At 40.0% G+C, this 27219-nt stretch overlaps 1 protein-coding gene across 10 annotated transcripts in view; it reads left to right on the forward strand.

Moving 5' to 3' along the window:
- GHR (growth hormone receptor) overlaps positions 1-27219 on the forward strand; it is a 299293-nt gene that overhangs the window by 139912 nt on the left and 132162 nt on the right. For 8 of the 10 annotated variants that reach the window (XM_030814020.1, XM_004088210.3, XM_004088209.3 and 5 more), the window contains one exon: positions 3075-3155. In XM_030814020.1, coding sequence (XP_030669880.1) covers positions 3086-3155 — 70 coding nt within the window. In that variant the 5' untranslated portion in view covers positions 3075-3085. Of the gene's footprint in view, positions 1-3074; positions 3156-27219 lie in introns of those variants that run through there. The other 2 variants (XM_030814021.1, XM_004088215.3) reach the window with 1 other exon arrangement.

The raw sequence follows: 27219 nt of genomic DNA on the forward strand, positions 1-27219 counted from the left end.
TGGGGCTACTTTTGGAATCATTCCCACTGAGCCAACATCAGTGGAAGAGAAGGGGAGGAGTTAGAGTCTAATAAAGCACTTAGCTTCTACTGAATCCATCCACATTTTTTTATCCTCCTCCTGGCCCCTGCACTTACAGTCAGGTCCCTATGCCATGTTCCAAGTGGCAGTGAACTGCACTCACCTGCTATTTGGGAGCATGGCAATTTTAAATACTCTTTTCTGCTGTAGAAGTATGCAAACAGATTTCTGGTTAATTTTGTGTTGAGGATTCTTGTTTGTTTTTTGTTTTGATAGAGCACATTCTATGGACATATGCTTAGCTTGTAAAGGAAGTGTTATAATTATAGTTCCTTTTTTTTTTTTTTTTTGGAGATGGAGTCTTGCTCTGTCACCAGGCTGGAGTGCAGTGGCGTGATCTCGGATCTCGACTCACTTCAACCTCCGCCTCCCTGGTTCAAGTGATTCTCCTGCCTCAGCCTCCCGAGTAGCTGGGATTACAGGCATTCACTGCCATGTCCAGCTAATTTTTGTATTTTTAGTAGAGACGGGGTTTCACCATGTTGGCCAGGATGGTCTCAATCTCCTGACCTCAGGATCCGCCTGCCTCAGCCCCCCAAATGCTGGGATTACAGGCATGAGCCACCACGCCCCACCTAGTTCTTTATTTGGAAGAAGTGAAGTTCATTTGCAGGCAGCTGCTTTCAAAAGTTTGGGGTTTGGAGGAAGGTCATCTTCTATTCAACTGAAGCAAATGCCACTTGTTTGTGGCATCTGCCAGGTATCCTTGAGATGTCTGAAGAGGTGACTTCCAAACCAGAGGATGCAGCCTTCTGAGAAATGCAAACCTATTCACACTCTTGCTCAGATGGGAAGCAAAAAAGTCTGCGTGAGAATTGGGGATTTACTGTTTTACACTGACATCGGAATAGCAGGTGCTACTGGAACCTTCTTTACCTGACACTAAGTGTCTTGGGAGATAACAAGTAAAATTAACACTGTATACAGCATCCAGTTCCTCAGGGCTTTCTCCACTTAAAAAGAATCAGGCTGGGCACAGTGGCTCATACCTGTAATTCCAGCACTTTCGAAGGCAAAGGCAGGTGGGTCACTTGAGGTCAGGAGTTTGAGACAAGCCTGGCCAACATGGTGAAAACCCATCTCTACTAAAAATACAAAAATTAGCTGGGCATGGTGGTGCACACCTATAGTCCTAGCTACTTGGAAGGCTGAGGCAGGAGAATCGTTTAAACCTGGGAGGCAGAAGTTGCAGTGAGCTGAGATCGTGCCACTGCACTCCAGGCTGGGCGACAGAGTGAAACAAAAAAAGAAAAAAGAAAGGATCAAATGCAAAGCAAATATTTAGTTACCAACAGGATGGCATTTTTAGCCTATAACTTTTTTTCAGCCTTTTAATATATTTCTGCTGGAGGTTTCCAGCTTTGATTACGTAGCCTGTTCATCTAGGAGTAAAGGACATTGGGAGGGAGAGATGCTCAGTGGTTCTCATTTGCAAAGTAGACAAGGATTATGCAAGGCCATCAGCTCAAGGCCTTCCAGGTTAGGAATTAAAAACATGGATGTTGTAAAAACCACAACTCATATTTATTTGAAATCTCACCATTGACAAAGTGTGTTCATCTGCATGTTTACACTCAATCCTATGAACGACTCCATGAAGCAGTGTATGGAGGAGAGTTCCTCATGCATGTGGGTTTGCACATGGGTATTCAGATACAAGAAGATATTTAGTTTACATAGAGATGTGTTTTTTTAAGAAATTTTGAAGAACATAAAATTATATGGAACAAAAAAAAGATAGGTCCTCTGCTGTCTAGAAATTAAAGTACATCAAGAATTTTATCCCTATGAAGAATTACACAGCCATTGCCAGAGGGCCACATCTGTAGGCCCATGAAAACAAACCTCTTTGCTCATTATTTCACCCTGATTAGGGATACCATGAAGGGCTATTCCATTAGGTCAGGTTTGCACAGTAATAAAAATGAAGCCAGTAGAGGACCTGGTGGAGCTCCTGGTATGATGATAAGTGTCTGAGTAACTTGTAAATAGTGCAATTTTTATGGAAATGTTGCAGCTAAGCTTTAAAGTAGTTGGCGTTAGTTGTTAGACACAGCAACAGCTCTACAAAAGGCAATACGCTGAGTTCATTTTCAACCAGCCCAAACTTGCCTCAAAAGATCCGGAATGTGAACACCCTGGTATATTTTTTCTAGAAAAGCTTATTTGCTTCCTCCAGATAAAGGTGTATGGTCCCCAAGGTGTTGTGCTGACAGATGTGTTGATCTACTCTCTCCGTTAGACTGAAGGGCTCCAGGTGTGGCCACACTGGGCTTCTAAATGACTAGCAAAGTCACAAACGCATCCCCCTTGGTGTCTGAGGTGTTCACATTCCTGGTCTTTCGGATCTGTATTCCTCATGAAAATAAAACCTCTCTACGACACACTGTGTCCTTGTGGGTTTTTAGTTTGACTAGGGAGTTTTTGTTTCCTTTTGCTTCCCGCCTTCTTTCTGCTTCTCTTCTAGTTAAACCTCTTTAGGATGGCTCATTAGCACCTTGTTTTGAGTGTTTTGAGCTCTTTTGTTCACTGGGAAACAAATTTATGAAATGTTACTATTACCACGATTGTTCTATTTTTCCTTTTATGGCCTGTACAGCTCAAGGCCCCATGCTTGCTGATACTGCTGATAAGGTTTTCTATTTCCAGAACAAATTAAAGTAAACCTTCCTGGCCCTGTTACTGAAGCTGTGCATGGGGGTCATTTGCTGTGAGGTGTTTCTATGGCTTTGAGCCAGGATGTGAACATCTCTAGTGTTCATGTTATTTCCTGAGAGGAGCACTCACGGGAAGTAGAATTTATTACAACCTGCTGTTTGAGTTCATGAAAAGTAGGACAATGTGAGACTCTGGGGCAGTGAAAGACTTACTAGGATTCCTTCTGGAACTGACTCGTCAGCTCATTCGTGTCTTACCCAGTCTTTAAACAGTATTTCATGATAATGGTCTGCTTCTAATTGCTGGGCTTTACCTTACCCTTTTTGTGATTGCAGGTCCTACAGGTATGGATCTCTGGCAGCTGCTGTTGACCTTGGCACTGGCAGGATCAAGTGATGCTTTTTCTGGAAGTGAGGGTGAGTTCTGCTTTTCCATTTCCACCCTCAGTGTTGTGAAACAACACTGAACTGTATTTGCTACATCCAAGTTTTTTGGATGATTTTATTAAAAGATGCAAGTTTTACATAGCAGCAAATAGGAAACTTGACTTAGCTTTAAAATCAGAAACTAGTAGGACTCTTCTGTGGATGTATAGGAGGAATGCAGTAGTCAGTCAACTTTGGCATCTGATGTTTTCATATCAAAAATTAATACTACAAATCATGCTGAGGACATTTATGTTGAAGACAAGCCAGGTCTCTTGTTCTCAGGCTCTGGGAGAGATATTGAAATTACACTGAAGGGTTATTAGCTTACTCTTCACTCAGCTCCTCTGTGACTAAGGATATCTAGTCTATTTCCAGAGCTCAGAATTCAGGCTTGTTAATCATATTCTCGGAGAAAAGAAATTGCAGGTTTCAAATGAATTTCACTTCTCACTCTCTGGGTGATTACCATTTGGCTAAGTTGAGGAAAGAGACACCTGAAATAGTTGAATGATATACCCAGAAATTATGAGCTTCCTTCCCCATCACTATAATTCTCCCTCCCTTTTTTATATCCCTCTCCTTGTAGAGAAGTCTCAATATGTTTGAACTATGTTTCATAGCAGACCTAACTAAAACAAGGAAGAGTAATGGAACGGAAAGGGAAGAAGAATTTTTCTGTCAGAAAGAAAACTGTGCTCTCTAACGGGTGGGAGACTTTTTTTTTTTTAATGAGTACTTGATATTTTTCCTTGCCTGGGCTTCTACAGAAGAAAGAAAGAATATATTTCTCCCATGCTATGACACTGAATTTAGTTGTTGCTTTAAGAGTGTCTGACTCCCCTTCTCACCATTCAGCTCATGTTGGAAAACACAGTTTAACAGCAGACTTAGCGCCTTAAGATGTCCTCCCTGACCTTCTAGCCAAAAATAAATCCGTAGTAGTGAGCTGCTGAGGGTGACCACAGTCACTTAGAAAATGAGAAGAGTAAAATACGTTATTTTATCTCTTAAAGCAATTTAAAAATATTTATAGAAAAGAGTCATAATTGTTGGAAATACTTTTTGGTCTCTCTGGCGTTATAATGTCAACATTATGCAAGTCAAACATGGAGAGAATTGCAGGCTCCATTTCAGCAGCTTTTCCCATGGCTGGTTTTAGACCCTGGTTCTGAGCCAAAGAATTGCAGCTGAGATCCTCTGCTGTTCCAAAGTCATGGTGGCTTAATCTCTCGTTTCTTCATTAAGGTGACTTTCACTCCACTGGGCAAGATTTGAGGAATTTAAAAAACTTGTGAAATGAAAAGTATGGCATAGGAAATCTTTAAAGAAAATTAAAAATGCATCCCCAGCTGAGAGATTAGAGCTCAAATTACATTTTAGAACTAGAAAGTCTGCAAGGAGCATCTGTTTCAGCTGCTTTCAACATTTTACTAAACCTTTGAGTTCCTGAGTGAAGAGAAAATATCATTAGTTGCTTTTAAGGTTTGCTTTTTGTTTTTCTTTTTAATAGTTTTGTTTGATTCATTTATTTGTTTAGGGAGAGCAGAATATAAGCAAATACAATGGTTTATACTAAACACAAATCACATATCCTACCAGTACTTATGCATAGGAAGTAATTTAACAAAGAAGAACATTTTTGTCTTTTTTTTTTTTGTCTTGTTGAGCTAACCAATATTTCTTTTTCCTTTGGAATATGTGCATATTCCAGAATCCTTTCTTAAAATGGTCTAAGGATTAAGGATGGGGCATGATGTTTATGTAAGAAGGCATATGTAAGCACGTTCCAGCGTGTGTGTGCATGCTTGCCTCTGTGTGTGTGTGTGTGTGTGTGTGTGTGTGTGTGTGTATTCTAGTTCTGGCCACTTATCTAATGGGTTCACGGGTTCAGCCAAAGTTACTGCATAACATGACATGGGTCAGTCTCAGACGACATTTATGGACCATGTGTTTGTTTTTCTGCCAGGTCTGGATTGTAACCAAATCATTTTATTTTTATTGTGTCTCCTATTGAATAAGGCAGACTAAAAATATAGGTGAAATTTTTAAAAAGAAAAGATACTACTACTGAATTCAGTTTGTTCAGTGAAAGATGTGACACTGGTGGGTAAGTGATCTTGGAAGCATCACCTGGAGAAAAGTCACCCAGGAGCTGGTAGAACATGACAGATCTGCATGCGCAGGGAAGGGTAGCACTTGAGCAGGGATTTTCTTGCTTGAGCAGATGAGCAATTAGAAATATACTGGCCCTGAAAGGATTTTTTTTTATTAAATCTAATTGCCCTGTGGGAAATTTAATGAGAACTAAATTTGAACAGTGCCATTATTGTGTTAGCTAAAGTGTTGTAATAGATGTTTTCTGTCCCTCATCCTTAATATGAAGCACTCATCCTTAATATGAAGCTCTATATCTGCTCCTCAAAGCCAGTTACATAGTCTAGAGGAGACTTTTTTATTCCAAAATCAGGAATGATCCACAATGCCTTGTTTTCAAAGGGCTTCACATGGTTGACCTATCAACTGATTGTATCAAAATTGCTGCTGCTGGAATGATGTTGCTAATGAGAAATGTGCATAAAGATCTGATGGGTATAAGTATTCTTCCAAGGAGTGCCTGTTATAAATTAGGTCATATATCTCTACTATTTCAATCAGTCTACCCTTGAATATACCCTTTGACCTCAGTAACCTAAGGTGGAAGTAGGCAAGCCCCTGTCTTGTAGTTCAGTCTAGCCGGGACATGAGGAATGTCTTGAAATTAATGAGAGACTGTATACCTTTAAGGTCTAGATTGTGTGATCAAGAGAAATGGTCAAGATGCCCTGAAAAAGAGTAGATCAAGGTGGACTAAAATAGTTAATTCAACAAATTCAATGTACTGATAATTCTTAAGAGCTTCCTATTTTCAAAGCCTGCACCTATGGCTATGAGGAATACGTTGATTCTTCCCTCAAGGAACTTTTCATGGGTTAATAAGTCAGGCATGTACACCAAGAGTTACAATATCAGGCATTGTATATTAACTATCAAAATGGCTTGAATCACACTTTTTAGAAGTGATGATGACGGGAGGGATACCTCAGCTGTGGTGAATTACAGCTTCATGAAGGAGGTTGACATTGTTTCAGTAGAGACTAGAATGTCGGGTTTAAGATTTTAAAAGGCTGAGAAGAACAGAAGGCTATTACAGGAATAACTTATGTGATAAAGCAACAACATAAGCAGAAGTGTACAGATGTAGATATGAGATGTCCATGAAAAACAATTCATTCACTTACTGTGCTAGTCAATGGATGGTTCTATTTTATGCATTTAACATTCAACAAATATTTCTTGAGCACTTACTTCGTGGAAGGCATAGGATTAATTTGGCCAGGGTGTGTGGTACATAGGTGCTATATTTGTAATTGTTCCCTTTGGAAGCAAACTTAGGTCAGTAGGTTTGAGTCAAATTATAGAAGGTCTAGAGATAGCAAAGGCATTATGGAAAAGGCAAGACTTGCTGGGCCCTTGAAGAATCGGTAGCATTTGGAGAGGAAGAAAAGAAAGAGGAAGTGTATGCCATATCCAGCAAGTAATAGTCCTCAATATTGGAGGCCAGACAAAAGCACTACCTGCATGATGGAATAGTGTGTGTGTGTGCATATGTGTGATATTTATACGTAACATATATAATATCTATGTATAATATTGATATATAATATTTACATACAACATATTTATATTTGTATGTGTGTAATACATACACTATATGTGTACATATATACATACACTATATGTATATAGTATATATATATGCACACCAGTTAGGTGTGGCTTGCAGGCAAAGCACATAATTGACATCACTCAAATTCTGCAAAAGGTGTTATATCATTCTGTACCATTCAAGGTAAGAGACTTAGGAATGAGATGCCACATGCTAAGGGAACCAAGAGCCCCAAAATAATTTTTTCTGTATATTTTGAACATTTTTCATAAACCTATGCACACTGACAAAACACTTACTTGAAGGAAAAGACACTCCTGTTCTCATTGCTGTCAGACAGGAAATAATGGCACAGTGGACAGAAAGATTTATTTTTTAAAATAAACTCTATCCCACCACAGCTGAAGTTCCACAGAGCCCTGAGAGGATGTCAAGACATGTCAGATCTATTTCACACAAGTATTAGAGTCATGGTTGCAGTTAGTAAACAGTAATGAATGCGTCTGTTAAATGTATTCAAGAATGAACAGTTCAAGGCTTTCCATTCACAGTGAAGGTCGGAAGAAAAGCCACAGAAGTTTTGATTGCTGGTGTCTTGACCATCATCCAGAGGCAAGAAGAAATCTTACGGTGTGTTCTAGTGCCATGGCCTGCGTCCATGTGCATCAGCAATCCTCTGTCCCCTTGTCCTCCTGATATTGCAGACTTTATTTGATGTTGGAGTTCAGCAGGTCACAGCAAGCTGGGTTAATCTAGATGGTGCCAATGTAGATAATGACACATAAAAAGTCTTTCAAGAAGCTTTTATTAAGTCCTTTTACAGATTCAAGGAGGAATTTTATGTATTTATTTTTTATTCATTCATTTATGCATGCATGCATTTATTCAGTTTTTTTCTTTTAGAGATAGGAACTTGCTATGTTGTGCAGGCCCCAAACAGTTCTACTGGCTTCAAACAATCCTTCTTCAGCCTGCAGAGTAGCTGGCATTATAGGTGTGAGCCACTGTGCCCAGCCCAAGGAAGAATTTTGAATGTATATTCCTGCCTTTAAGGAGCTCACAGTCTTTAGAAGAGAAAACAGAGAAATAAACATAATTTAATTGTGATCCTCTTAGATTATTAAAGGGTTTTAATCTAGGTAATAATACTGTTAGATTTTTACTTTGTCAATAATACTAGTAATAGAATAAAAGTGAATTCAAAAGGGATGAATTAAAGGAGGAAGTTGATGACAATAGGTCAGGAGAGAGATAATCTAAGTGTGACAGGGATTATAAAAAATAGATGGATCACAAACACAGGGATGTTAAGAAGACAGAATTACCAGTACTCAGAGTCCAATTAACCTGTGGATTTTTGACTTGGGGAACTATCAGTGCCTTCTTTTCCATCCATTTCTAAGTTTCTGCATTTTTAATTAATGTGATCATCAGCAATGACTCACGTTTAATGCAGGGAAGTCCTGGTGCACAGTTCAGCCTATTAGCACTAAAGTGGTACTTGCACAGAACAACTCTGTAGGGGAGGAAACATGCTGACGCTGGATGACAGCAGATTTTCTAAGCTATGCTTGTTTTGTACCATTTCTCTGAACTCCTCATGCCTGTGCCTACCCTGGGTCCCACAGCTGTCTGCTCAGCTCTGCAGTATGGCTGTGGCATGGCTCGGGCTACTATGCAGTGGGGGTCTACAGCAAGGACAAAGGTCTGAACTGCCTCCTCATTGTAGTCTCTGGACATGTGTGACTCTATCCCAAGACCTTGACAACCCCCCAGATATTTTGTCATTGCTAGAGTATGTACTTACTCATGGGATGCAATCAAATATATGCAGGATGAGTTGAGAACAGCAAAGCCATGTGCTGGGCAGAGTCTGGGAGGTTGGTTAGGCTCCCACAGAAACTGAGTGACTCACCCCTACAAAGAAGCTGGCAGTGTGAGTGATTAGATTTGTGCCACAGCTAATTAGTAAATTGAAGGAGTGGGACCACCCAAGAATACTCAGAACCCTGAATGTTAGTTAAATTCACACATGCCAGAGACAGAGTATATTTCTTTTTTTTTTTTTGAGATGGAGTCTCGCTCTGTCGCCCAGGCTGGAGTGCAGTGGCGCGATCTCGGCTCACTGCAAGCTCCGCCTCCCGGGTTCACGCCATTCTCCTGCCTCAGCCTCTCCGAGTAGCTGGGACTACAGGCGCCCGCCACCACGCCCGGCTAATGTTTTTGTATTTTTAGTAGAGACGGGGTTTCACCGTGGTCTCGATCTCCTGACCTGGTGATCCGCCCCCCTCAGCCTCCCAAAGTGCTGGGATTACAAGCGTGAGCCACCGCGCCCGGCCGAGACAGAGTATATTTCTGGTCTTCCGTATTAGATGCCAGCTCTTATAGGAACAGAGCCAGTCCTGCTTATATAATAGAATGTTTCCACACCACTTTGGTTCAGTATCCTAAACTGTGGCTCTTGTTGTGGGGCAGACAGGAATGAGGTCGACATAATGTATTTGGTGTTTGGTGATGGCAAAGAGTACCTGTTCATAGACACACCTGGTTGTCCACCTCTGGCTAGAGACCAACCCAAGTTCAACTGTGCAGAAGTCCATGTTGGCCTTTACTGGCCCAGCCAGCCTCTACCTGAGATCATTCCCTACAACAAGGGGCCCAGGATTCCTCAGTCACCCCAGCACCTTTTCCCGGGGAAAACCATCTCATGAAGAACTTGCCATTGATGATTTTCTCCTCACTGTGCATCGAAGTCAATGGGTTTCTTACTGAGAGTTGGTTCCTTTTAAAACTTAACCTTACACTGTATATGATACAGAACTGTAGGCAGTCCAGTGTCATCAATAAAGACATTTTTTGGGGCCTCTACTTGGCTTGTAACCACCTGCTTATCCACAGTACTATGCACCTAGCTTGTCATTAGGCAGAGTCACCAGCAGCCACAACAAAAGGGTCCACCTTCATCTTTTCCAAGCAGCAGGCAATGTGGCTCCATTTTAACTTTTCTGGCAATACTCACATGGATTGTTAAATAATGCTGTCAACAGTGTCATCTTCAAACCCGAAGCAAGCTTCCTCATCATCTGTAGTTAGCAGCATAAAGACGGTGATGATGTGTAACATAAACACACTTTCAAATCTGATGCAATTGACCCTAAGAAGAGAGTATTCCTTAGTGCCCTGTCTGGCAACTTCTGGACAGACCAGGAGGCCTTGGGGCTTAGAGCACTTCTTCAGCCTCGGCTGCAAATCCATTTTTTCTAGTCCGTTGTTCCCAGGATGAAGCCACAATATTTCATTATATACATTTTTCAGGAATCTCTGTTTCTGTTTATATAACAATTTAACTTAAGCCTCAACCTTCACAGTGTACGCATCACATTTCCATGGAAGGATTGCAGGTATTCGAAGATGGTGGATCATGTCTTAACCACAGGGGAAATGTTTCAGGATGTTTTTATAGAAGCTTTCACTAACAAGCAGGACACAAGATTGGCAGAGAGGTAGGGGTAGGAGGCAGGTGAAGGGTGGCATTTGTTGTGTGTCCCTCTTCGAAATGGAGTTATAATGACATCTGTGTTTCAAGAGTGTGGCAAGTTTGGACTGAGCTTGAAATAAATACAATTTAATTGGTTTCAAATAACTGAACAAAATGACCATTCCATGCCCTGTGTAATAAAATGTTATGGAATTAAAACTCACTAGACGTTAAAATCCATGAAGGATATTTTGCTGGATGCCCATCCTTCAGCATTCTGATGAGGATCTTCATGTATTTGTTCAATGAATAAGTGAATCAGCAGCTAAATCCTGACCTTTGATTTCCTCAGTTCTCTCCTGCAATTGTCACTGATGCTCTCATCTCCAGTCCTGAGCAAGGCAGGAGTTGAATTAGTATCCCCTTATAGTGGGAGGGGTCTAGAAATAGCTGTGCCACTTAAGAAGCTAGGGTTTGTGGGCTTTTCCGGGGAATAGAATGATTTTGTTTTCCTGCTTTCTACTCCAGATACCACCAAGATCAGATTTCAGCCCTAAACACTAACGTGTGGGAGCCTGATGTCCTTCCTAAGTCTTGTCAACCTCTTTCCAGGTGACTGAACTCCGAACCCCATGCAGCAGTCACTGGCCAACATTCTGCATTAAGTGACCCGGTCACCCAGCACCATCCCCCTGACACCACCTTTATCTCTACACCACCTACCTGATTAAATCTCCTCAAATATTGACAGACATAATAATACCTGAAGATCCCAAATCCGAATTTTCTTTGCCCCTTTGGACATTGAACTTTAGATTACAAAAGACCCTGACTAGGGATCCTGTGGATAGCTGGGTCGATTTTCTTAGCCCCATTCCTTAAATATCAAGTCTTTCTAATTTTCCAGTGAGAGCACATGAAACTCTCGAGGTTAAAAGTCAATTTATATTAATAAAATCTTTAATTTCTTGATTTCTGAATATGAAAAAAATGATACTTTGTGTATCTTTTAATTTTTTGGCAAAAGCTTCCAAATTTGTGGAAAGAGAAATGATATTGACTACTGGACAACCATGTGCTATGTGTAAATATTAACAGATTCACCTTAGTGGACACTGAATTGATGATGTTTGCCACATTATATTTTCCAGAACCTTGGCTCTCCCAAAAAATGAGAGGTCATTTTTCAGGGGAGGACCATTTTGTGTTTGGCTCATATTTAGTACATATAATTTCTTCTCCTCTACATGCCACTGACCCACTGCCTCCCTGGTTGGAGCAAGAAGAGCCATGCTTTCCTTAATAATAGCTAATGGTGAAAGGATGCATTGTAACAAGAACAGAGGAATAGGGAAACAGGAGAAAGTCAGTTGAAGAGTCTTGCCCTGTGTCAGGGCACCATTTGGCCAGCTGGGCTTGCTAGTAGAATATAGAAAGTACATGAAGTGCCATACTCAGACAGCTCTGGCTATGTTGACAAACTGGTATATCATGGTGCCCAACTTTCTTTGTTAGCTGGGCCAGCATCATACCCTCTAGTATTTGCTCTGAACTTCATAAGCACGGTTGACTAGCTTTCTTTTCCTCTGCAGTTATCATTCAGACTGAATAGTTTCTAAGAAGGCTCTTATTGAGAAATAGAAGGAGGTAAGTTAACTTCTGTGCATAGCTTGGCCATATTTGCTTGACAAACTGATGTGTATACTATAGCCAGTATGGGTGTGAAAGGCAAAAGTATAAGTGCTCCCCAATATGACCTGGCTATCTTGTCTTACTTCTATATTTGATTGCTAAGAATATATATTCTTAGGTCAAAAAACTCACTTTAAGGGAAAAAAATAGAAAAATATTAATAACCAAAATGGAAGAATATTAAGAACTTTAACATGAGACGTATTTAGATTAAAACCATCTCTTTTTGGATTTTGGGGGGTGATTTCTCCAACATGTTTGGAACTGGGTTGCTGCTCACCCAAAGGTGGAAACTTTTGATGTTGGGGAATACCACTGATGCCTTAAAGCAGAGGGTAAAAGGAAAAGACTGAAATTCCAGGCTAAAATGAGGACAGTATGGCCACCACTGAGCCCAAGTTAGCATTCAATAAATACTGTATAAATTACTGATTTATTTCTGCAGTTGGTTGATAGAAGCTTACTATGATCTGCCTAAGGGTGCATCAAATTCCTCTGGTACTTTGATCCTATTCTTGACTATCACTTCCTTGGGGGCAGCAGTTAATCAGGTAGAGGCTTATCCTGTCAGAGAGTAAAGGGAGCTCTGGAGGAGCTCACTGGGAGAAGAAGCTGGTCCTCCGAGATGCTTAGGGTTTAGGACCAGTAAGAGGCAGTCTCCACACCACCCACATCTGATTCTTGTTTCCTTCTTCTCTGCTGTGCTCAGGAGAAACAGTTTAGATTAGGGATTTCAGAGCAGTGGTATTGGACTTTGTCGAAACTGCATTTGAATCCCATTTATGAATTGTGTGATTTTTTTAAGGTTGAGTTCCCCAGAAGTAGGATGCTGAGACAGGGATTCCTATGAAAGTGAATTATTAGAAAATGGTCCAGGGAGAAAGCGACAGGAGAATAGGAAAATGAGATGGGCAAGGTAAAGAAACCAGCCAAGGATACAATATCAAGTAGTATCCAACAGTGGTGTGGGTGGGTAGAAGTATCTTCTCAGCAGATTTTGAGTTGCCCAGATTATCCTCAGTTGGTGGTTAATGTTAAATTTGCATCCTCAGGAGGATGCAAATTTCTACACACTATCAGTTGTCCAAGTGCAGGTAAAGCTGGCTCCAGCAGCCTGAGGGCAGCCGACACAGAGCACAGGTCCTGGGTGTGGGAGTGAAACCACACATGAAGCCTGCATGTAAAAAAAAAAAAAAAAAAAAAAAGGTAAAGAGGGGCTGGGCGCGGCGGCTCACGCCTGTAATCCCAGCACTTTGGGAGGCCGAGGCGGGTGGATCACGAGGTCAAGAGTTTGAGACCAGCCTGGCCAACATGGTGAAACCCTATCTCTACTAAGAATACAAAAATTAGCTGGGCAGAGTGGCAGGCACCTGTAGTCCCAGCTACTTGGGAGGCTGAGGCAGGGGAATTGCTTGAAACCAGGAGGCAGAGGTTGCAGTGAGCTGAGGTGGTGCCTCTGCACTCCAGCCTGGTCAACAGAGCAACACTCTGTCTAAAATAAATAAAATAAAATAAAATAAAATAAAATAAAATAAATAAAATAAAATAAAAAAATATGGCAAAGAGATCAATCTACATCACCAAAGCACTGACAGCATCTGCTACAGTGACTTTGGTAGTTTCTTACATTCTCTGAGCCTTAGTTTTCTTATCTGTTAAGTCAGAGGAAAATGACTTGTTTAAAAAGGCTTCAATGAGGTAACACAAGTAAAGCACCTATTGAGATTACTACACAGGAAAAGCAGTTACTGAATACAATTAGTCAATTGGTAATTGGTAATAATTATGTATAATTCCTATAATTATAGGGAGCGCTATATAATTATTATATATAATTCCTATAATTGGAATTACCAATAGGCTAATTGTATTTAGTAACTACTGTTATTGTCCTCAAGTTGAGTTATTATTGCAAACCCTGAGGCCTGAATAAACATGCAAACTAAACTGACATGTAGAATTTTATTTATAACAATATATGCCTAAAAGAAGCAGTTTATTTGCACAAGGAAGTGTTGGAAGCTACAGATAATTTTAATAATGACTACAGAAAACTATCTTGAAGATGTTTCTAATGTTTAAGACATAATAGCATAAACCTTTATAAAATGGGATACTGTTCTATAGTTATAGTTGCAAGAATCAGTGTTTAGGGGATGGGTTTGATGAAATCGTACTACTCTAGTTCCTGTGCTTCTAATAAAATTAAATCTGATTAATACAGCAAGTAGGTCTTTGGTGAGTTGATTCTGATGCTGGGAGTGATTTTCTTAATTCTTGCTCAGAAAGCCATCCATGAGAATTAAATGAGATAGCATGTACAATAAATACCTGGTATAGTTACTGGTAAGAGGTTTTCAGTAGAGGCCAATCTCCTCTTTGTTAACCTTCTCATCAAGAGAGGAAGAACAAGGAAAATTAGGTTGCTTTTTTGAGAAAATACTTTAGGCCAATTACAATTATCTGAAAGTAGAATGAATTTCTAGGTTAGGCAAGACTAGAGTTAAAGCGTGGGTGTGCAGAGCTGACCTGCCAGGGTACTCTGTACAGAAGTACATGGAAATGTGTGCCCAATTACAGCTTCATATAATTGTTTTGATCATACACAGTTTCCACATGAGATTATATTTGAATGACTAATTCAGCAAATATAAAAATGGCAGAAAACCAGTGGACAAGATGATTCCTAAGGTTCCTTTCTTCCTGGTCTATGCCCTAGTGTATTATGTGAATTGATATTCACTGGAACACACAGTTACTGCTGGAGATTGAGTTATAAAAAGATTCAAATGGGTTATTCCATTATATCTACCTGGGAAATCTTTTTTTAAAATAACTGATAGATGTTTAGTTGTGAGAAATGAAAGGTATTTCTGGCTACCCCTTTATAGTTGTGTACATGACCGCAGAGCCATCATTTCATGCTTACTTCCCCACATTCATGTACCATTTTCTCAAAGGAAAATGATTGAATGAACTTGCTAGTTTTGATTCTGGGGTTTGTTTTAAACAACTAATATTTAAATCCACCTAGTCCTCTTTAGCTGTTCTCCTAGGAACTTTAATATTAACAGACAGCTGAACTTATACATTTTGTAAAAGAGTTCAGACAATGAATTCATTCTTCTTGAAATGCATGGAAGTACCCAGGTGCTAGCTACACCCAAGAGCCTTTTCTAAATACAAAAAGGATTGACAAACCAGGCATTCATCCTGTGTGGGTCCAACAGTTAGGAATCAAACCATGAATTTGCTATTCCTCTGTTTGTGGTTAGCTTGTTTGTATATTTTTGAGGAAGATGATTCAATGCAAGAAGTAGTTTTATATAGTAAGTTAAGTAAATTTCCTATACGATATACTTAATCAGAAAAATATTTTTGAACTAGAACTCACAGAACATATGATTGCAATAGTTTTCAGAAAGCGAGGGGCTAAATGAGGATTTCTCAACCTTGGCACTATTGAGATTTTAGGTTAGATAATTTTTCTATGATGGGAGGCGTGTCCTGTGCATTGTAGCATATTTATCAGCATTTGTGACCTGGTACCCACTAGATACCAGTAGCCCCCCTTCTCAGTTGCAGCAACCAAAACAACTATAGACATTGCTAAGTGTTCTCTAGGGGTCAAAATGGCTCCTGCTTGAGAACCACAGTCTAGATCTGGTAGTTACATATTGAACTGACAGTCCCCAGGATTGTTGTGGGGATCAAATTAGATAAAACTTGTTTATGTTTTTTAAAAAGTAAAACAAATACATATAATTACATTACACCTCTTCTTTTCATTTGTTACTCATCTAAGGTTTTTTGAGCCAGATGATGGAGACCCATAAATAAATTAACCTTAAGAGGCTCAAAGGTTTGCCAGGTAAAAAAAGAGGTTAGAAGAAAAAGAGAGATCATGTCAGATGTGCCTTAATGAATGTGTGTATGTAACATGTACAAAAAGTTATGGGAACACCAAGAAAGGAAAGGCTCCTTTTGAATGAAATCAGAGAAAACCAATTGGACCATACAGTTGAAGCTCTGTAACAGGAATTACCAATTAACTAATTGTAACTTAATACTCTTTCATACAATGTCATACATTTATGTAGTTTTTAAATCTAGAAGTAGTTAAGGTTCATGACTGTCATTTCTCAGGGACACTACTGAAGTGGTATCGAATCTAAATGAGCAACTTAAGAATTGAAGTTGTCACAGACAGCTGTTAATTCCCCTTTTTCATACCTGCTCCAATGATAGCCAACAATCAAACAAAAATAATAAAATAAAAATGAAAGCAAAAAATCCAACTCAGATTTCGCTAAGTACAGCAATAAATATCAGAGACATTAGGGAATAATAATAGGTAAAATTCATTCCTCAGTATGTTCTTCAAGTGGAAGAATTAGGTCTGTTTTAGTTCTGTTGATTTTAAAAGAAACATTCAGGCTCTCAAGAAAACCTGTTTTAAACTCTAAATCTGACACTGTAGATAGATAGATTAGATAGATGATAGATAGATAGATAGATAGATGATAGATAGATTAGATAGATAGATAGATGATAGATAGATAGATAGATAGATAGATAGATGATAGATAGATAGATAGAATTCTGCCTAAGTAATTATCTGCTGGTACTAAAGAGATTGACAAAGAGATTCACTAACCTACCAGAATTTCCCAACCTTGTTCCAGGGTATTCTACATTAAATACTCATTACCAAGGAAATTCCACATAAGAGCTGTCGTGCTTGATGGAGCCATATTTACATGAAACGTTGCAGCATTTTCTTCTTTAAACCTCTTCTACAATTTGACCAATTCCATGTTCCAGGGAGTACTCAGAGGTTGATTAGGACATGAGTTGTTAGCTTGTGCTGCACTAATGGTTATGAGTCACATTTGTTTTGGAAGATCACCCTTAAAACCTGTCACTCATGCTTGTTTATGGGAAATGCAACAACTTAAACATCAGTTAACAAATCCCTATGAATGCATGGTCATATTTGAGTGCTTCTAACAAATGCTTCCTTTCACTTCTCCCTTGACAGCCCTAAGAATTAAAGGCTGGTAGAACAAACTGGGAGACATCTATGAACATTTATTGAAGGAAGCATAGGAGAGTATGATAACTGCAAAGCCAGCTGTTGATATTATTGGTGTGAGATTAAATTTCATCAGTCTTAAAACCTGCTTTTTACCACCAGAGAAATCAATCTGCCATATTTAAGGTTAAATTAATGTGGAACATTCCACATACTGAACTGTCACATGCCTTTAAAATAACCATGCCATGCTGTTGTTTTTTTTTTAAATCATTACAAGTGAAACAAACAGCTGACAGGTGGGGATCTATTGGTATATTCAAGTTTTTCATGTGAAAATTTCCCCCAACATTAGTTGTAATCACAACTTGATTATGAGAAACAAACATACCATATATAGGCAAAAGTATATATCAGTAACCTTTATGTTTGGCAGCTCACTGTAAAATCCGTACTATGACTCAGTGAACATATTTATGTCTTCTATCTGGGTTGATCTGGTTGCCTTCAGCTTTCCTCACTTGAAAAAACTATACTTAAAAAACTATAATTTAATGTTAAAGTTAATTAACACAGCAAATACTTACTGAGGACCTATTATTTACCGGGTACTATTCTCGGTGCTTGCAGTGCCTCAATGAACAAAAGAGATAAAAACCTCTACAGTCATGCTGCTTCCTTTAGTGAGATATATGTGTGTTTGTGGGGTGGAAGACATGCATGTGAGGCAGACAATAGGCTACAAAAATAATAAATTATCTAGTATTTTATAAGGCAGAAAGAGCTATGGAAAACTGCCCCATTTGTTCATCATCTGAGTATACCCAAATGTTGATCTTTAATATTTTATACGAATCTCCTAGGTTCTAAATGTTAGAAACTAATTAAAAATAAATTGAAACTAAACTAGATATCTTTGTGATCTCTCTGGCTAGAAGCCTCAGGACCAGTCCTCACTGTTTACTGATGAGGAAGCCAAGGCCCAGAGAATTAAACAATGTAGCCAAGATTTCAAGCAGTTACTGTCAGAGGTAGGACCAAGACACACAACCTCCTTCTCTGGTGTGTTTTTCTCAATCGGTTAGCATTTAACAGCAAGTGTTTTAGTTGAAAAAGTTTATTTGAAAATCTGTTTGAAACATGACAAAATAGGAAATACCTGCTTATTCCTTCACTGCAGAGTGGTCCTCAGCAGAAAGAAGATTTTGAAGTTTATGAATTATGTTCAGACAAGACCCTTATAAAATCACTCTCCTCTCTCCAGTGGCAGAAGTGTGGCCCCTGACTCCTCACCCACCCTCATTCATCTTTCGTATTCCTTGAAAATTACCATTGAGTATTTTCCTTCTGCTTCCTGCAGCACCAGCAGAAAAGATGAGGATGGGTCTCTTGATTGCCATCACAAATCTCTTTCTTATGCTTGTTTCCATTCTTATTCTGCACATAACTTGGACTTGGCCATCATTCTTAGAGCTCCTCTAAATTATTTGATTAAAAGATTGTTTATAAGTCCAGAGTCAGAATGGAATTGAAAAGGCACTGAACATTATGATGGAGAGGAATAAACTCCAGTCAAAAGTCATGGCTTCTGGACTCACCACCCTAAGGCAGCCTCACTGGAACTTGGTTTTCCAACTGTCAGTGGGGTTTTAGAATTTTCCTACATGCAAGCTGGTTGTGAGGATTAAACGGTTAAGAGAGATTGTGTCTGTTATGGAATTGTGAAAACTGTAAGTTGCAGTCCACACTACAGAAATCTTAGTTACCTCTGCCCTTTCTTTCTCTAAAGACAGGTTGCTAGTGGAATAGACAAGTTTGCCATTATTTTGAAGGTTGCATTAAGCATATATTATGTTAGTGAAGTTGGTCTTCTGAAAGTTGGAAGGGACCTCAGAGGTCCTATATTAGACCAACTGTGGCTGTTCCTTAGAATGAGCTTGGAGTTTTCTGAAAAATACAAATTCTGAAGCCTCATACATAGAGATTCTGATGTGGAAGATCTGGAATTGATGGCAGCAGCGGCCCTTCTGGAGCCGCTGCTGTGAAGATGCCGGCTGTAGTGGGAGAGGTGCGGCTGGGGTTGTGCCCTCCACAGAGCTGCCAGGTGGGAAGCCTGACCCTTCTGAGTTGGCAGGTCTGAAGCCCAGTGCTCTTCAGGCACAGTTGCAGCTGCCCATCTATGGCTCCAGACCTGGGCATCCCTGTGCTCTTGGGGGCCCAGGAAGCACCCCCTGCTCCTGCAGGCTTGGAAGTGCCTGCTATTACTCCCTGGCCTCTCCCTGCACCTGCCCCCAGCACCCGCTCTGGGGTGAAGCAAAGTCATGGCCGAGCCTGGATGCTGTCATGACCTGGTCAGGTGTGCACGCACAGTCGGGGCAGTGCTGACACACCAGCACCCTGGCACATTGGCATTCTCTGGACTTTGGACACCAACCAGTATGGGAGGGAGACTGAGAGGGCACTGAGGAGTGGTTCAGCGCAGGCCTGCAGGCGCCCCTTGGCATGAACAGCCTGGGTGATGTGGATGACATGTAGATGGTGGCAGAAGGCAGACAGGCTCCTGGGCAGAAAGAGGCCAGTCCCCAGTGAAGCTCCACCTTCAAGCCAGGGATGGCCAGAAGCCTGGTGGCTGAGCTATCAGTTCCAGGTGGAGTCCTTGGCTGGGAGTGAGAACTTACGGTGCTTCATCCAGCCTTTCCCATAGCCACCCATGGACCAATAAGCACACGCTTCCTCCCTTCTGATCTCATAAAATCCCTGGACTTATCCAGACTCAGGAGGATGTCGGGATGACCTGCCTATGGATAGGAGCTACCCACTTCAGGTCTCCTGAGAACTGTACTGTCACTCAGTAAAGTACTTCTTCACCTTGCTCACCTTCCAGTTGTCTGTGTATCTCATTCTTCCTGGATGTGGGACAAGAACTCAGGACCCACTTAATAGCAGGACTGAAAGAGCTGTAACACGAACAGGGCTGAGACATGCCTTTCCTGCCCACCACATTGTAGGTGACAAGAACAGAAGAGCTGCAGTCCTTTAGGGAGCCCAGACCTGTGTGACACCCTCTTTGGGGGCTCTGCAGTTTCTGGCATCTCCAAGCTCCCAGGCGTCACCACATTCCCCTCATCCAGATGCAGTTGCCCACAGTGGAAGCCATTTCTGTGCAGCAGATGCAGCCGCAGGCTTGCACAGAGCTGGTGCCTGTGCTGGTGCCTGGAGCTGCTTCACCCCACCACGGCAGCTGGTGTACCTGGCTGTACACAGTGGCTGGACCCCATGCTTACCCACTCACCCATCCCTCATTGCTACACGCCTGGCTTGCCCTTGGCAGGCATGGGGTCCAGGCTGGTAGCGCAACCCGAGCATAGCCTACCAGGCCATTGGCAGAACAAGCCCAGTGAGCCCGAGCAAAACTTGGGCAAATGTGCCACCAGCCACAGAAAGGAAACACAGAGGTTTCCGGCTGGAAAAGCAACACCTGAAGAATCCTGCAACAGAATGATACTCTGGAGTGTTTTCTGTGTTAGGTGTGTTTATTTGTTTGACGAAAGCTCCAAACATGAGTCTGAAGATTAGCCAGTTTGGGAAGCCTTGCTTCAGCTTTCTACTGACATTAAACTCCTTCTCCTCTCCCATTTCTGTCTTCACTTAGAAATGGAAACCCACTAATTACTCAAGATCTCACCTTTTCCATTCAGTCAACTAGGCCCTTGCACCCCCATTACTTTGCGTTCCACCTTGACAATTGCTATTGCCAAGCATCGACATTAATCTATTTTGACATCTTTTTCCACCTGCTGCCCTCTAGTGGAAGTGCTGACTAGCAGCAAAATATTTAACTGGGAACAGCAGGAAAGTGACCAGTTTGAGCTGGCCAGTTCACACAAGTCAGTGCAGGTCCCCAGCATGATGTCTACAGACCACAGCTATGCCAGAAATCGTTAGGATGGCCTCCAGCTGTTTGGACGCTATTTGCACATAAGTTACATTTAGAGCAGAACTTTGTAAAGACCCTGGCATTTATTCATGGGCTTTTTAAAGGTTTCAAAAATCTACCTGGAAAAGATTACCCTTGGGATATTTTTGTTTCTTTGTCCCTCATTTTCTTCTTTTGTCATTTACCCAAATTCTTCTTCTTGCAAAAGAAGGTGGTTCTTTCCTGCCTTCCCTAACCTTTGAATGTTCCAAATCTTGCAAAAAATAAAGATATATATATATAGATATATACATATTTTCTTACAGTTTAGAAGCTTCCAGTCACCAGGTGAAAGGAATTCACATGAACTGAAAATTGACAATGTAAAGGACCCTGTCTTCTCCTACTGTTCCTCCAAGTCTCTTTGAGGTCCGTTAGTAGTCTTCTTTTTTCCAGGAGACACTGAAGTTAAGAGAGTTTAAGAAGATTGTAGTATGTCACAAAGCAAGTGGAAAAGCTAGCACTAGAACTCACGTCTGGCTGATGGAAAACCCTTATGTACTTTTTTTAATGTGCTTGTTTGGTGTTTAGTGATTATTTAGTCTTCTATGAAGTAATAAATAATAACTTGCATGGTAAATGTTATTAAGGCTCATGGTACTATATTTATAGCAAAAATCATTCAGCTTTTTTAAAAATGAATGTTTAATAATCAGTGTGTCTCTGCATAATCTCCAATTACTCCTTTTAGCAGAGGAACATGGCAGGAATAGGGGTAAGTTTGGGTAGGAGGAAAAGACAGCAAAAGCCACAGCACTGACGCAAAGTTGAGACTAGATTTCTCAGGGCAGATGCCATATACTCCCTCGAGCTTTGAAGAAACTAAATAGTTATCTTTGTTAACCAATAGGGCAGAACTCGTACTCCAAACACTGATATAAACCGTGTGTGTGTTGTGTGTGTGTGTGTGTGTGTCTTTCCCCCACAGAATTCTGCATAGTTTTTAACCCTTTTTGTGTAGTGGTTTTTCATAGTTTTATCCTTGAGTGTTAATATCATGGTAAGTGATGTGTTATAAATATATTTTTCCTTAAGTATCATAAACAATCTAAGATTTCATTTGACTGATTTTTCTTTTCTTAATATTGCATATCATTATTGTTGTTAGAACACTCATACAGATTATTCAACTTCTTAACTGGAATGTACACACACACACACACGTGCATGTACAGAACTGCCTTCTTTCTCTTTGATGGTAGAAAATGTAGCTCTCTATAGTAAGAGAATTTGCTTTGAGTCTCAGACATACCCTTTATTCTCTGCATGACTGGTAAAGTGCGGAAAGAGTAATACTTAGGATATGGATTCCAGTTCCCTGTTCTCTGACCATTTAAAAATGTTGTTACCTTGGCCAGGTAAATACACTTCTATGAACGTCAGTTGTGCCTCAATTGAGCAGGCTTGTCCAAAGGATTCCTCAAGGATGAGGAATCCTTTCAGCTGTATGAGCTGAACCTTGATTTTTGCAATAGTTTAAGCCCCTGAATAGTCAGATAAAAATCATGTTAATTAAAATTAAATAGCTATTGGTTGGATCTGGTTTTCCACTGGCTTGCATGAATGATGCTTTGCCTTCCTTTCTGATACTCAACTCAGAGGATTCCTTCCACTGGGTTTTCTTTCTTGTAGTTTTTCTGGTTCATAAATAGCCTATAGACAAACACTAAACTGTTACAGGTAAAAGGACCCTAGATTAAGCCTTTTATACAACAAATAGTCCTGTGTAAATAATGACATCTTATTTTATGTGTGTGAGTTTGAGTTTTAGGGTGTAGGGCATGTCTGACTAGATAGCTAAAGGCTGAGCTCCAGGCAGCTAGCTGCTATCTAATCTCCATACCTGGAATGTTCCAAAAACCTCCAGTGTTTTCTTTCTGCAGCTAAGCACTGATGAGCAGGATTTAAGAAGTACAGCCACACACTTCACTGCACGTTTTTTAAAGTTTGTTATTGTTGTCATAGATTACTTGTTTTAAATCAAAAATTTTTAAAGAAAACTTAATCTCCCAAATTTTAACCCCTTTGAAGTTTCAGGATTCCAAGTAATATTTTTATTTTAAGATGCATAAAATGCTCAGTACATGTACAAAGGTAATGCTTATAAGAAATTTAGAAAAAAAAAAAGCTAGTAAGATTGAGAAGGGGAAGAATATCTAAGCTAACATCACTAACCTGGCAACTGTTATAGGTGGCTGGATAGCATGGAGGCATAAAGCCGAACACAGTTAAGAGAAGAGACTGGATTTGAATCCTGGCTCTACCTGGATTAGTTTTGTGACCTCAGAGAAGTTGCTTCCCTTCTCTGTGCCTCAGTTTCTTCATATGTAAAAGGAGACAACTATAGTGTCTAACACACAGAATTATTGTGAGGACTAAATAAGTTAATACATATAAAGAAAGTCCAAAACTATGGCACACAAATGCTTAATATATGTAAGCTATTATTGTTATAAAACTAAAGAAAGAGAACCCAGAAGACATTCAGTTTGGTGGGATTCAGATGTATGCTTTCCTTTCCTCCTCCTCCTCCTCCTCTCCTTCTCTAACCCCACTATGCTCGCCTCCCAATCTATCCCTGCCTCCTATTTTTCTGCCTTCCAACTTAAGAATTGTCACTAAAACTATTTCGAAGAAAAGAAAAGGTGCATACTTCAGGGGGTGCCAAGCTTTTGGGTAAAGTACACTTTTCAGCTAACATGACTGTATCCAACAGTAATGGGCTTTATGGCAAGAAAAAGCTTTTTTCTCAATAAATGGGTTTTAACTTTTTAATGGATTATTCTCTTTGTATGGGTAATTCTTCTGGAAGATGGAAATTGGCTCGATGATGAGATAGGACCGTTGGACTTAGGGATCTAGATTAAGGGACTATCATGTATGCTTTTAGGAGAGAAGTTTAATCTGCAAAATCTACTTGTCTTATTTAATTAATTGTTGCTCTTAGCTGCTCAATTTTGTACAGGTGACTTGCATGAAAGCAAAATGTATGTCAAAAATCCAAAAGCAGAGTGAAGCCTCGGGACTTCAGTGCTTTTGGGTGTCTTTCCAGACCTCTGCTCTTCCCCACCCTCACCAAGGCCCCACTGACCTCAAAGGGCCCTTCTTGCCAGGCCATGAATTACGTCTGAGCCAGAGGGCTGGGACTACAGCCAAAGCCAAATGAAGGTGCAGAATTTAGGACTAAAAAAAGCCTGAGCACGTGGCACTGGGTATAACAGATAAATTTGTTGGAGAAATGGTTTATAAATAACAGGAAAAGGGGAAGGGGATAGAGGGTCAAAATACTGAGTTGTTGAGAGTTGTTCAATATTTGAGGTCAGTCTCATCATTTTTAATACTGAACCCAAAAGTAATACATACTGAAAAAAAAAAATCTCCCTGAATAAAATTAACTACAGCTGGACTTATTTTTTCTTATCAAGACATTTGTAAGTTTGGCAGCAAGCCTTTTTAAACAGGATCTCTTATATGAAATAAATTTAAAAACATGTGTCTACAGTCAGGACAAACAAGTGAACAAAAACAAAGCAAAAGCAATAAAGAAGCCCCATGAAGCCATTATGCTTTTCTGAGGACAGTATAAGGCTAAGATACTGCAGAAACTGAAATACTTAGGGATCTTATTGAAATAGTTTTCTTTTCCTCCAAACAAAGCAACCATCTCAGAGGGATAGATGGGCTAAAAGACAAGGAATAAAGTAAACAGAAGATTGGTAACTTGGGAGGTTTTCTTTTCCCCTTTCTCTTTTTGGTTTTTATTTGCTTTTCCCTTGTTAAAGCCAGAAAGGATAAATTTTGGTCCAGAACTCCCAAGACCAGAGGGTCAGGGAAAGCCACCCCGAGGCTGGAAGCTATGAACTTATCGCTAGTCTAAACTCCACCTCCTTCTTCCCCGGGAGTCCTGAGCAAATATAACTGCCTGATCTTTCTGTTTAGTAGCAGAGGTTTTGCTCCCTTCTCTTTCATATGGGAATGTGAATTTGGGGAAAGATTTGTCTTTTTTTTTTTTAAGAAACAGAGACTTGACTTATTCCTCCCACAAACTCTTTCCCTGGCACAGGGAGACCACAAACTAAGTGAAAACAAGGTAAGAAGCTTAGACAAATGGGACCATATGCCTTCCCTGGAGCTGAACCGTGTTCCCTGTCCACCATCGCCTTGTCTTCCCATGCTACTACTCCACTCCTGTCTCTTCCACACTCTGGGTCACATGTCTACCCCTTACTGTGAGTTATAATCGCCCAGGAAGGGTAGGTAACCCATTGACTGAGGGCCAAGCTTCTGGTAAGTGAGTGAACTCGTCTTTTCCCCTTGCCAGATATCTGTCTTTCCCAGAGAGGGCTGAGGCAGGGAGACTAAGATTTTCAATGTCAAATTGTATATTGTTTAAAATTGTGAAAATTTGCTTTCTGCATTGAATCTCATTTTCAAAATATAATTATGCCTTAAGTCAGATCATACTGATGCAGATTCTGCAGGTGTTACGAGGCTTCTGTGATTGCATTTCCCAGCTGCAGGTCAGGCAGTGGTGGATGGTGGTAAGAAGTAACCTATACTTTTGGCTGGGAACTGTGGTTCACGCCTGTAATCCCAGCGCTTTAGGAGGCTCAGGCGGACAGATCACGAGATCAGGAGATCGAGACCATCCTGGCTAACACAATGAAACCCCGTCTCTACTAAAAATACAAAAAAATTAGCCAGGCTTGGTGGCACATGCCTGTAGTCCCAGCTACTCAGGAGGCTGAAGCAGGAAAATCGCTTGAACCCGGGAGGCAGAGGTTGCTGTGAGCCGAGATCGCACCATTGCACTCCACACTCCAGCCTGGGCAACTCCATCTCAAAAAAAAAAAAAAAAAAAGTAACCATATTTTTGCAGTAGAATTTTGAATTCAAACTCAGGCTTTATATTTTCTCCAAAGTGAACTGTATTTTGTTCATTTTAATCCATTGGTTGACTCTAACGAGATCTTTCTGACTGGAAATTCTGCCCTTTTTTTCCTCCATAACTGAATTACCAGTTATCTCTCATCCATATGTTTGATAAATCCATAAGAATGTCCTTTTTTGTTTTCTGCCAAAGCCTTTATAACAAAACCAAATTCATAGCTTTGTCAACTACACTTGAAAATTATGCCCCAAGCTTTTCAGGATTCTGTAATTAACTTCTTGAGTCATTGTTTAACCATTGGTGAATTCATTTATCTTTACTTGGGCCACAGTAATGTGTTTTACTTACAACATATTATGAGAAACTACATCATCTGCTTCACCGGAATTGAAAAACATTAGATGAACAACACTGCCCTAAACCATATTTCAATAATCCTTTCATGAAAAGAAAGGAAGTACATTTCCTATAATGATTTGTTCTTAGTGAAGCCATGTTGACTCCAAGTGACCTGTTGTTTCCTTTCTGGGCTCATAGAAATAATCTAACCATTCTAAAATATTGGTGGGAATTCAGGTCAAAGGTATAGTTTTAAAAATTCACCATCTTTAACCTGTTAAACATTCAGTATCTCCTACCTTCTGTCTTCCAAAAATCCAAAGAAATAACCATTTATTGTTCCATTTATGCTTTCAGTATCTAGGACATAACTAATCTGATACTGAACATTAGAACTCATCGTTAGCTTTGAAAATATGCCCTATTGTCCTATCAGCTTTATACTAAAGTTTTATTAATACATTCCCTCAATAGTCTCCAGTCTTCTTCCAAGAAGAAGAAAATTCTCTAAGAGTTTCCTTTTACCTTCCTTTCTTCTCCGAGAGGAATAATCTTTTTTGTTGTCTTTATAGAATTTTAGAGTTTTGTGAGAAAAGACAAAATTTACCTCAGCTTATAGCTTTATCTTTTAAGTGGAAAAACTCTGAACTGTTGATTATTGTGTCATCTTGAAAAAATAGTCTATGGAATATATAGGTAGTTGTGTTATTTTTTCAGTGTTAAGTTGACCTTTTTCTTTTAGTGCATTGTGAATATTTAAACGGTCATTTGTGCAACATATAAGAGGATTGACAGGTTTCCATGCACGACGCTTAATGTGGAGGTGATTTCTTTCCGTCAAGTTATTATGCTTGGAATAAGTAACACATCTTAAAATTACAACCTTGTTGTAGCAAATCATCAGATGGGTTACCATTACATGGAAAGACCCAGTG

This window comes from Nomascus leucogenys, chromosome 6 (genome assembly GCF_006542625.1).
Source record: "Nomascus leucogenys isolate Asia chromosome 6, Asia_NLE_v1, whole genome shotgun sequence".
Lineage (NCBI taxonomy): Eukaryota > Metazoa > Chordata > Mammalia > Primates > Hylobatidae > Nomascus > Nomascus leucogenys.